The sequence below is a fragment of the Galeopterus variegatus genome, unplaced genomic scaffold, assembly GCF_000696425.1.
Source record: "Galeopterus variegatus unplaced genomic scaffold, G_variegatus-3.0.2 Scaffold7539, whole genome shotgun sequence".
NCBI lineage: Eukaryota > Metazoa > Chordata > Mammalia > Dermoptera > Cynocephalidae > Galeopterus > Galeopterus variegatus.
Window position 1 is genome coordinate 81,357 of NW_007733650.1, and position 11,841 is coordinate 93,197.

General features: G+C 34.7%; 1 protein-coding gene across 1 annotated transcript in view; it reads left to right on the forward strand.

Moving 5' to 3' along the window:
• The window catches only part of AXDND1 (axonemal dynein light chain domain containing 1), an 88,671-nt gene that overhangs the window by 16,191 nt on the left and 60,639 nt on the right, over positions 1-11,841 (forward strand). Inside the window, exons 4-7 of the mRNA XM_008592051.1 lie at positions 1,740-1,860; positions 2,418-2,503; positions 4,600-4,656; positions 6,749-6,851. Coding sequence (XP_008590273.1) covers positions 1,740-1,860; positions 2,418-2,503; positions 4,600-4,656; positions 6,749-6,851 — 367 coding nt within the window. The remainder of the gene's footprint in view (positions 1-1,739; positions 1,861-2,417; positions 2,504-4,599; positions 4,657-6,748; positions 6,852-11,841) is intronic.

An 11,841-nucleotide genomic window follows, 5' to 3' on the forward strand; every position in this document is an offset into this window, starting at 1 on the left:
GGGTTGCGATCCGTTGCCGGACACGAAAAAAAAAAAAAAAAAAAAAAAAAGAAAAGTTGCAAAAATAGTGCCCATCACCCAATTTTACCCAATATTAACATCTTAAGTAATCATGGTTCATTTACAAAAACTAGGAAATTAATGTTGATTCAATGCTATTAAATGAACCTTATTGATAGAGAACCTTTTTGACAGTCTGTCTTTAACAGGGGAGCAAGGTAATTCCTGAAAGGGAAATCAGGGTTATTAGGAGGAAATGGATACCTGGACAATAAAACCAGCAAATGTCCACTATAAGTAGACAGTAATAGTGTATAGAAAAGAAAATACTCCAGAATAAAAATGGAAAGAGCCTGAATCAGACCAAAGTTGACCTTAAAATTGGGTGGAGGGACAGAGACATCTTGAAATTTTGCACAGTATGATTAAAACTGTGCTATAGGGATATAAATCTGTCAAAGGTGAATAGAATATATTAGAGAGACTTGAGAATCCACAGAATAGGAATGACAACTTTGACTAGTGATTTGACATTGGCAAAAGACAAGATGACAAACCACCATAATGATATGAGGGAGACTGTAAAATTGATAAGTCCTAATGGTAGATTGGATATTGAAAGCAAAGGAAGAGAAGAGATCAATTATGGATGTTGAGATTTTGATGAGTGGTGCTTTTCACTGACAGAATTAGTGAATACAAGATGGCGAAAAGATAGAATGGAAGAAGAATTCAGTTGTGCCCAGAGGTAGCAACTGTGATAAGCTGAGGTTTATAACATTGCCAAGGGGGGGCGGGGGGGGGGACAAAACAGAAAACTAGGGAAAGAAAAGTAGAGGGATGAGAACAGAACTTTGTGAAGCATTTCCATTTAGTAGCAGGAGGACAGAGAAAAGTCCAAGAAGGAGCAGCTAAAGAGGACAAAAGAACCAGGAAAGTCCAGTAACTTAGAGATAGAGGAGGAGAGTGTTTTTTAAAAAGAAGCGATCAATATTTCCCGGAATATTTTCCAGGGAAATGTAGTAGAACATAACTGATAAGAGTAAGAAGTCATCAGCTTTCAGGAGACTTGTTTCAGGACAGAGGTGTAGGTGGACATTAGATAGCAGGGAAATTTCAGGAAGCTTGATGTTTTGCAGAAAGTGAGAGATGACAGATGATCAGCTTTCAGGAGACTGGTTTCAGGACAGAGGTGTAGGTGGACGTTAGATAGCAGGGAAATTTCAGGAAGCTTGATGTTTTGCAGAAAGTGAGAGATGACAGATGATAGATAGATAGGAAGAAAGATAGATCATGATAACATGATAGTAACACTGGTCAAGGAAAGATCTTTAGAAGGGAAAAAGACTTGTTATAGACCAAGGGGAATGTTCCAGTAGAGTGGGAGATACACCGAAGTTATGATTGATGGAATGAGATCCTTGAGGAGGTGAGCAAAAATGGAATCAAGGACATAAGTGAAGGGAACAACAACGGGAAAGAGAACATATCTTAACTGAGGTTAAAGGAAAGGAATGAACTTGTGCTGTGCACGAGAAATTTCAGGTGGAGAAGAGGAAGAACGTTGAGGAAACTCACATCTAATGCCTCAGTCTTCTTGGTAAAGTATGAGGTAAGACCAGTTTTGCTGACACAAATGACCATGCTACTCATTAGAAGGATATGTGTGGACCTCACTCAGACTTATTTAGTAGCCAGACAGAAAACTCATTTTGTAATTGTATTTTTCTCATTTTTAGGGATATTTCTTTCCTGTATGATGTTAAATATGTAAAAGGGGAGACTAGGGAGAATACAGTTTGTCCCCCATATTCTGACCATTCATTACAGCCACATGGTGGTGTCATTGTGCCTCATAAGGTAAGTAAAGTATTTGACAAATAATCTTCTCTCCCTGTCAGTATTTTTTAAAAAAATCATTTCCCCAAAATATAAAGTGGTGTCATACTATAAAGACAGCCTGCATTTCTTGTCAGTTTTCATAGCACTTTCTAATTATTTCTTCCAAACCACAGTTATTCACTTTAATCTAGAAAATATGGTATAGGAGACTTGATTCTTCTTTCCCCAGAAATTTACCTATAAACTTGTAGAATTCTTATTGTTGGTATCTTGCTAGATTGAATTTTAAATTTTATACTGAGTTTAAAAGAAAAGAGTCAATGAATTGCGGAATATATGGGACATGTATAGCTAATACTAGGACCAAATTCTCTAATTCATGGTTATTTTAAAAATATGTGCTCTGCTAAAGTTTTTTTGCCATTTGGTGTAAACTACATCACTAATATTGTTATTTCTCTAAACAAATCTCTCAACTTAATAAGTAGTATCCCTTTGGGACAGGAGTTAGGATTTGTGCAACTCAATTTTTTTCATCTATTAGTATATTCATTCTTTTCTTTTTTCTTTTTAAGCCAAAGACCCTAATGGATACTTTGGTTCCTGAAGAATTTCATATTGTGTCAAGTACAGGAGTTACAGGTTTAGAGTGTTATGATGAGTGAGTACTATGCTGAACATTGAATACATGACAAATTGAACTGTTTTCTTCTTCTTTGACATAGAAGAACATGAGAAGAGTACACTCTTGTATCTGCACTGAAATGAGGAAAACATTTGAGCTAGCCACCCTGATACAATTAAGAAAGATATAAAATAACTAATGAAAAACTTTGGGATTTTAGTGATTAAATTGTTTTCTGTCTTTCCCTCCCATTTAATTTTGAATTTTTTTTAAAAAAATGGAAGTTTGGCCGGTTAGCTCAATTGGTTAGAGTGTGGTGTTATAACACCAAGGTCAAGGGTTCGGATTCCCATACCAGCCAGCCACTAAAATGAGGGGAAAAAAGTGGAACTTTGTTCTGAATGCTTGATTATGCCCTTTAGGAATAGTTTTTAGCAATGATCATGGAAACAAAGGAAAGTAGCCCTCTAAGCCAGAATCTCATAATGCATGCTTCAGGGCTTTGCTCCAGACTGTAGACTAGTCATCTCATTTTCTTTGATTCCTGTTTATGGGATTGAAAATGGGATCTTGCTTCTATTTTCTGAAACAACACTTGAATTTTTCATAGTTTAAAACAAACAAACAAACCTAGAACTTTGGACTAGGTTTTAAAACAAAATATCCAAAGGCTGTCACTCTTTTGACCTTGTTCAGTATGTATGTTACATCACATTTCTTTATGATGGTGGGTTTCAGAACAGTATTTTGCCAAAGAGAACTAAATGGAACTCATTTTTTTTGTAAATTGTTACAAATTTTGGTATAATTTCAAAAAATTTTGCAAAACTAGGACAAGGAACTCCTGTATACCCTCTATCTTGTTACACTGGGTGTTTGCATTTTGCCTCATTTGCCTTTATGCACGTGCACACACACCCACACACATATTTTAAAACTATTCAAAAGTAAGTTTGAGACATTATGGCCCTCTACCACCAAATACTTTGGTGTATACTTCCTAACAACCCATTAGTTATAGATCTTTTGGTGACTTTTATTTTTAGCTCTATAATTTCTTCTACATTTATTAGCTAACACTTTATCATATGGACTCATGTATTTCTGTTTTATTTGATGGATTTTAATTCTTCACTATCGTTATTTATTTTGATGCTCAAATTTTTCTAGATTTGGTCAACGGCAGCTCCTTTGAGCTGGCTCTTGTGTTCTTTAGCTTTGTCCCCATCGTTATTTGAACACTTCCCTATTTTCTGGCTCAAGATTTCTAAGTTCATCTTGTATTTCCCAACTTCAGCCCTGGAATGAGCCATGAGTCACTTCTCAGGGAGTGCTGATTCCTTTTAGTGAAGAAATCAAGATTCTGAGTGCCAGGTGTGCTAATTGCTCCTGGGAAATTATTGCTTCTAGTCCCTCTCATACAGTCGTTTTTGAAACTGTATTTTGAGTATTTATATATTTCAGTAGAGGGCAAAACCAAGGGAAATGCTTATGAACTAGGTGAAGAAAAAAGTTCTATAAATAATAATGAATTTAAAGGATTACCATTTGGTTCTTGGAAAAGTTTCATTGTGATACTCATGGGAACAAGCACTTTCAGAAGACAAACATGGCTGAGAGTTAGGAAACCTGGGTTCTAGTTTCATCTCTGCTTCTATACATTTCATAACCTGTTTAGTCACTTAACTTTGTTGACTTCAATGTTATTATAACACCCTTACACCTTTGAAAAGTCATTTTTAAAAAAATGAATCAAGGAAATTTTTATATTCTGACCTAGTGAGAAATGTCATTAAATCTCCTTTACTAAGAAATGTTTCAAATATGATAAATGTCATTATATCTGTATCTGTAGATGTCTATAGATATTTAGGTATGATCTTGTGTGCAAATGATGGACCTTTTTGATTGCCTCCATGCTTTTTAATTCCATGAGGTTCTATGTTCATCATTTTGTGATATTTTCTAACTCCAGCCCTGGAATGAGCCATGAGTCACTTTTCAGGGAGTACTGATTCCTTTTAATGGAGAATGGTACTTGGAAACCAAGATTCTGGGTGCTAGGTATGCTAATTCATAAACAGGCCAGAAAATTTTCTTACATTAACATTTTCCTGTCTTATTTATTGTAGCAAATATACTACTCTCCTCACAGATAGTGAAAACAGGCTATTGCTCTTCCCATCCATGTAAGTACAGTTTTTTTTTCTAAAGTGTTCCTCAGGAAGAATAACTATGTACATATGAGGGTACTTCATAAAGTTCATGGAAAAATGAAACTAAAAGATAAAGATAAAAAATATAAGCTTTATTTCTCAGCATAAGCTCCATCAAGTTCAAGACACTTTTGTAAGTGATGATACCAGCCATTTAGTCCATCCCTAAAGAACTGAGAGTCCTGGGAATTGAACCATGTCAATGCAGTCTTTTTTTATGTTATTAACTGAAGAAAAATGGGCACCCTTTAAAGATTTTTTTTTAAGATTAGGAAACAAAAAGAAGTCAAAAGGAGCCAAATCAAGACTGGAAGGTGTTTACCTAATGATTTCCCATTGAAACTCTTGCAGAATTGCCCTTGTTTGATAAGAGGAATGTGCAAGAGGATTGTTTGGTGGAGAAGGACTCTCTGATGAATCTTTCTCAGATGTTTTTTGCTGAAGCTTTGGCTAACTTTCTCAAACACTTTCATAACAAGCAAATATTATCATTCTTTGGCCTCCAGAAAGTAAACAAGCAAAATGCCTTGAGCATCCCCCAAAATTGTTGCTGTGACCTTGCCTTGTCTTGTCTGCTTTTGCTTTGACTGGACCACTTATACCTCTCGGTAGCCATTGCTTTGATTGTGCTTTGTCTTTAGGATAATACTGGTAAAGACATGTGTTATCTCCTATTATAATTCTTTGAAGAAATGCTCAGGATCTTGATCCCACTTCTTTAAAATTTCCATTGAAGCCTGGCTGGTTAGCTCAGTTAGTTAGAGCATAGTGCTGGTAACATCAAGGTCCAGGGTTCAATCCCTGTACTGGCCAGCTGCCAAAAAATAAATAAATAAAAACATAAAATTTCCATTGAAAGCTCTGATCTTGTGTGTAGCTGATCTGGGCGCGATAGTTTTGGCACCCATCAAATAGAAAGTTTGCTCTACTTTAATTTTTCAGTGAGACTTGTATAAGCTGAATCAATTGAGATGACTATGGTGTTGGCTATTATTTCTGCTGTTAATTATCAGTCTTCTTCATTTAGGGCACAAACAAGATGAATTTTTTTTCCCACAAATTGGTATGGATGATCTGCTGCCATGGGCTTCATCTTCAACATTGTTTGATCCCTTTTAAGATGAGTTATCCATTTGTAAACTGCTGATTTCTTTGGGGCATTGTGCCCACGAACTTTTTGTAAAACATCAGTGATCTCACTGTTCTCCCACCCAAGTTTCACAACATAAATTTGATGTTTGTTTTCTTCAATTTTAGCAGAATTCATCTTGCTCTGATAGGTGCTCTTTTCTTATCCTTCTTAGTGCCTCAAAATAGTCCCTGTTAAAACATGTTTTAATAAGTTAGTTTTAATAAGTTACTATTTTGGTGCAAAAAATTTTTGCTATCCATGCATAGTTTTTTCATGATATGCATTTTCCATGAACTTTTTGAAGACCTCTCTTATATATTCCTTTTTCTTGGTACTTTATTAAAAAAAATATTAAAATTATAGTGGAAACCCAAGACAATAATTGCTTACAATTCCATCATCTAACCGGTGTTTTTATTTGTCCAATTGCATATTCAATTTTATATATTTATATATGTACAAAACATAGCACAATATGTAAGTACTATAAGATGCCTTTATATTCTACATTTAACCATTAGTATTTCTCCATTTTGCTACACTCTTTTTTCTATTTTTTTAAAAAAATCTCTCCTTTGTCCTTTGTCCCTTTTCTTCTCTCACGTTGTAAGGTAACCAATGTAAACAGCTTGGTGTTTATCTTTACACATTTTTCTATGTTCTTGCAGTCCTACACAATAGTTATGTAGAATTTTTAGGGGGGAGCATGATTTTCTTTTACAAAAAAGAGGCTCAAACTGCATTTTTCTTGTGCTTTTTGTTTACTGTGTTATTGATATCCCACTACGTCAATAGATACAGGTCCAATGCTTTAAAATATTGTTAACGTTCCATAGTATACACATTTTCTTTACACATATTATATTCTTTTTGCCACTTGAGGTTGACCTGTTGTTACATTAATTATGTAAGTCTGCCACCTTAATCTTTTAGGAAGCCTAATAAAAGAGTAGAAGTGGTCCAGCTGAATGATGTGATGGAGACTATGCTAGAGAGGGCTGGTGTGGAAAATCAGGAATATGCAGGACCAACCAAGGTAATTGCAAAGATCAATGTAACCTAGTGGTTAACAGAATGCACACTGGAGACAAGATACCTGGGTTGGAATCCTGACCCTACCATTCGTGAGCTGGTGACTTTGGGCAAGTCATGTAATGTATTTGTGCCTCAATTTTCTCATCTGTAATTTAAGGATAACAATAGTACCTACTTCATAGGGTTGTTGTGGAGGTTAAATGATACAATAAATGGAAAGTGCTTAGAACAGTGCCTGGCATGTGGTAAACACTGTATAATTAATTATTTGTTCTATTATTACTGTATTTCATTGAACATAAGACAGCATTGGTTGTAAGAGCCTTATTATTTTTTGTACCACTACAAAAAAACCTGCCAATTAAACCATGCTTTCTTACCATTTGTAATTTTTCTTTTGTACTCTTTCAGTCTTACATAGATATAGACCTTTTTCTTTATAAGAGCTATTTCTTCTTTTTTTTTTTTTTTTGTCTTTTTTCCGTGTCCGGCAACGGATCGCANATGTTACATCACATTTCTTTATGATGGTGGGTTTCAGAACAGTATTTTGCCAAAGAGAACTAAATGGAACTCATTTTTTTTGTAAATTGTTACAAATTTTGGTATAATTTCAAAAAATTTTGCAAAAATAGGACAAGGAACTCCCGTATACCCTCTATCTTGTTACACTGGGTGTTTGCATTTTGCCTCATTTGCCTTTATGCACGTGCACACACACCTACACACATATTTTAAAACTATTCAAAAGTAAGTTTGAGACATTATGGCCCTCTACCACCAAATACTTTGGTGTATATTTCCTAACAACCCATAAGTTATAGATCTTTTGATGACTTTTTTTTTAGCTCTATAATTTCTTCTACATTTATTAGCTAACACTTTATCATATGGACTCATGTACTAGGACAAGGAACTCCTGTATACCCTCTATCTTGTTACACTGGGTGTTTGCATTTTGCCTCATTTGCCTTTATGCACGTGCACACACACCCACACACATATTTTAAAACTATTCAAAAGTAAGTTTGAGACATTATGGCCCTCTACCACCAAATACTTTGGTGTATACTTCCTAACAACCCATTAGTTATAGATCTTTTGGTGACTTTTATTTTTAGCTCTATAATTTCTTCTACATTTATTAGCTAACACTTTATCATATGGACTCATGTATTTCTGTTTTATTTGATGGATTTTAATTCTTCACTATCGTTATTTATTTTGATGCTCAAATTTTTCTAGATTTGGTCAACGGCAGCTCCTTTGAGCTGGCTCTTGTGTTCTTTAGCTTTGTCCCCATCGTTATTTGAACACTTCCCTATTTTCTGGCTCAAGATTTCTAAGTTCATCTTGTATTTCCCAACTTCAGCCCTGGAATGAGCCATGAGTCACTTCTCAGGGAGTGCTGATTCCTTTTAGTGAAGAAATCAAGATTCTGAGTGCCAGGTGTGCTAATTGCTCCTGGGAAATTATTGCTTCTAGTCCCTCTCATACAGTCGTTTTTGAAACTGTATTTTGAGTATTTATATATTTCAGTAGAGGGCAAAACCAAGGGAAATGCTTATGAACTAGGTGAAGAAAAAAGTTCTATAAATAATAATGAATTTAAAGGATTACCATTTGGTTCTTGGAAAAGTTTCATTGTGATACTCATGGGAACAAGCACTTTCAGAAGACAAACATGGCTGAGAGTTAGGAAACCTGGGTTCTAGTTTCATCTCTGCTTCTATACATTTCATAACCTGTTTAGTCACTTAACTTTGTTGACTTCAATGTTATTATAACACCCTTACACCTTTGAAAAGTCATTTTTAAAAAAATGAATCAAGGAAATTTTTATATTCTGACCTAGTGAGAAATGTCATTAAATCTCCTTTACTAAGAAATGTTTCAAATATGATAAATGTCATTATATCTGTATCTGTAGATGTCTATAGATATTTAGGTATGATCTTGTGTGCAAATGATGGACCTTTTTGATTGCCTCCATGCTTTTTAATTCCATGAGGTTCTATGTTCATCATTTTGTGATATTTTCTAACTCCAGCCCTGGAATGAGCCATGAGTCACTTTTCAGGGAGTACTGATTCCTTTTAATGGAGAATGGTACTTGGAAACCAAGATTCTGGGTGCTAGGTATGCTAATTCATAAACAGGCCAGAAAATTTTCTTACATTAACATTTTCCTGTCTTATTTATTGTAGCAAATATACTACTCTCCTCACAGATAGTGAAAACAGGCTATTGCTCTTCCCATCCATGTAAGTACAGTTTTTTTTTCTAAAGTGTTCCTCAGGAAGAATAACTATGTACATATGAGGGTACTTCATAAAGTTCATGGAAAAATGAAACTAAAAGATAAAGATAAAAAATATAAGCTTTATTTCTCAGCATAAGCTCCATCAAGTTCAAGACACTTTTGTAAGTGATGATACCAGCCATTTAGTCCATCCCTAAAGAACTGAGAGTCCTGGGAATTGAACCATGTCAATGCAGTCTTTTTTTATGTTATTAACTGAAGAAAAATGGGCACCCTTTAAAGATTTTTTTTTAAGATTAGGAAACAAAAAGAAGTCAAAAGGAGCCAAATCAAGACTGGAAGGTGTTTACCTAATGATTTCCCATTGAAACTCTTGCAGAATTGCCCTTGTTTGATAAGAGGAATGTGCAAGAGGATTGTTTGGTGGAGAAGGACTCTCTGATGAATCTTTCTCAGATGTTTTTTGCTGAAGCTTTGGCTAACTTTCTCAAACACTTTCATAACAAGCAAATATTATCATTCTTTGGCCTCCAGAAAGTAAACAAGCAAAATGCCTTGAGCATCCCCCAAAATTGTTGCTGTGACCTTGCCTTGTCTTGTCTGCTTTTGCTTTGACTGGACCACTTATACCTCTCGGTAGCCATTGCTTTGATTGTGCTTTGTCTTTAGGATAATACTGGTAAAGACATGTGTTATCTCCTATTATAATTCTTTGAAGAAATGCTCAGGATCTTGATCCCACTTCTTTAAAATTTCCATTGAAGCCTGGCTGGTTAGCTCAGTTAGTTAGAGCATAGTGCTGGTAACATCAAGGTCCAGGGTTCAATCCCTGTACTGGCCAGCTGCCAAAAAATAAATAAATAAAAACATAAAATTTCCATTGAAAGCTCTGATCTTGTGTGTAGCTGATCTGGGCGCGATAGTTTTGGCACCCATCAAATAGAAAGTTTGCTCTACTTTAATTTTTCAGTGAGACTTGTATAAGCTGAATCAATTGAGATGACTATGGTGTTGGCTATTATTTCTGCTGTTAATTATCAGTCTTCTTCATTTAGGGCACAAACAAGATGAATTTTTTTTCCCACAAATTGGTATGGATGATCTGCTGCCATGGGCTTCATCTTCAACATTGTTTGATCCCTTTTAAGATGAGTTATCCATTTGTAAACTGCTGATTTCTTTGGGGCATTGTGCCCACGAACTTTTTGTAAAACATCAGTGATCTCACTGTTCTCCCACCCAAGTTTCACAACATAAATTTGATGTTTGTTTTCTTCAATTTTAGCAGAATTCATCTTGCTCTGATAGGTGCTCTTTTCTTATCCTTCTTAGTGCCTCAAAATAGTCCCTGTTAAAACATGTTTTAATAAGTTAGTTTTAATAAGTTACTATTTTGGTGCAAAAAATTTTTGCTATCCATGCATAGTTTTTTCATGATATGCATTTTCCATGAACTTTTTGAAGACCTCTCTTATATATTCCTTTTTCTTGGTACTTTATTAAAAAAAATATTAAAATTATAGTGGAAACCCAAGACAATAATTGCTTACAATTCCATCATCTAACCGGTGTTTTTATTTGTCCAATTGCATATTCAATTTTATATATTTATATATGTACAAAACATAGCACAATATGTAAGTACTATAAGATGCCTTTATATTCTACATTTAACCATTAGTATTTCTCCATTTTGCTACACTCTTTTTTCTATTTTTTTAAAAAAATCTCTCCTTTGTCCTTTGTCCCTTTTCTTCTCTCACGTTGTAAGGTAACCAATGTAAACAGCTTGGTGTTTATCTTTACACATTTTTCTATGTTCTTGCAGTCCTACACAATAGTTATGTAGAATTTTTAGGGGGGAGCATGATTTTCTTTTACAAAAAAGAGGCTCAAACTGCATTTTTCTTGTGCTTTTTGTTTACTGTGTTATTGATATCCCACTACGTCAATAGATACAGGTCCAATGCTTTAAAATATTGTTAACGTTCCATAGTATACACATTTTCTTTACACATATTATATTCTTTTTGCCACTTGAGGTTGACCTGTTGTTACATTAATTATGTAAGTCTGCCACCTTAATCTTTTAGGAAGCCTAATAAAAGAGTAGAAGTGGTCCAGCTGAATGATGTGATGGAGACTATGCTAGAGAGGGCTGGTGTGGAAAATCAGGAATATGCAGGACCAACCAAGGTAATTGCAAAGATCAATGTAACCTAGTGGTTAACAGAATGCACACTGGAGACAAGATACCTGGGTTGGAATCCTGACCCTACCATTCGTGAGCTGGTGACTTTGGGCAAGTCATGTAATGTATTTGTGCCTCAATTTTCTCATCTGTAATTTAAGGATAACAATAGTACCTACTTCATAGGGTTGTTGTGGAGGTTAAATGATACAATAAATGGAAAGTGCTTAGAACAGTGCCTGGCATGTGGTAAACACTGTATAATTAATTATTTGTTCTATTATTACTGTATTTCATTGAACATAAGACAGCATTGGTTGTAAGAGCCTTATTATTTTTTGTACCACTACAAAAAAACCTGCCAATTAAACCATGCTTTCTTACCATTTGTAATTTTTCTTTTGTACTCTTTCAGTCTTACATAGATATAGACCTTTTTCTTTATAAGAGCTATTTCTTCTTTTTTTTTTTTTTTTTTTTTTTTTTTTTTTGTCTTTTTGTCTTTTTCCGTGTCCGGGAGCGGATCGCAACCCTCAG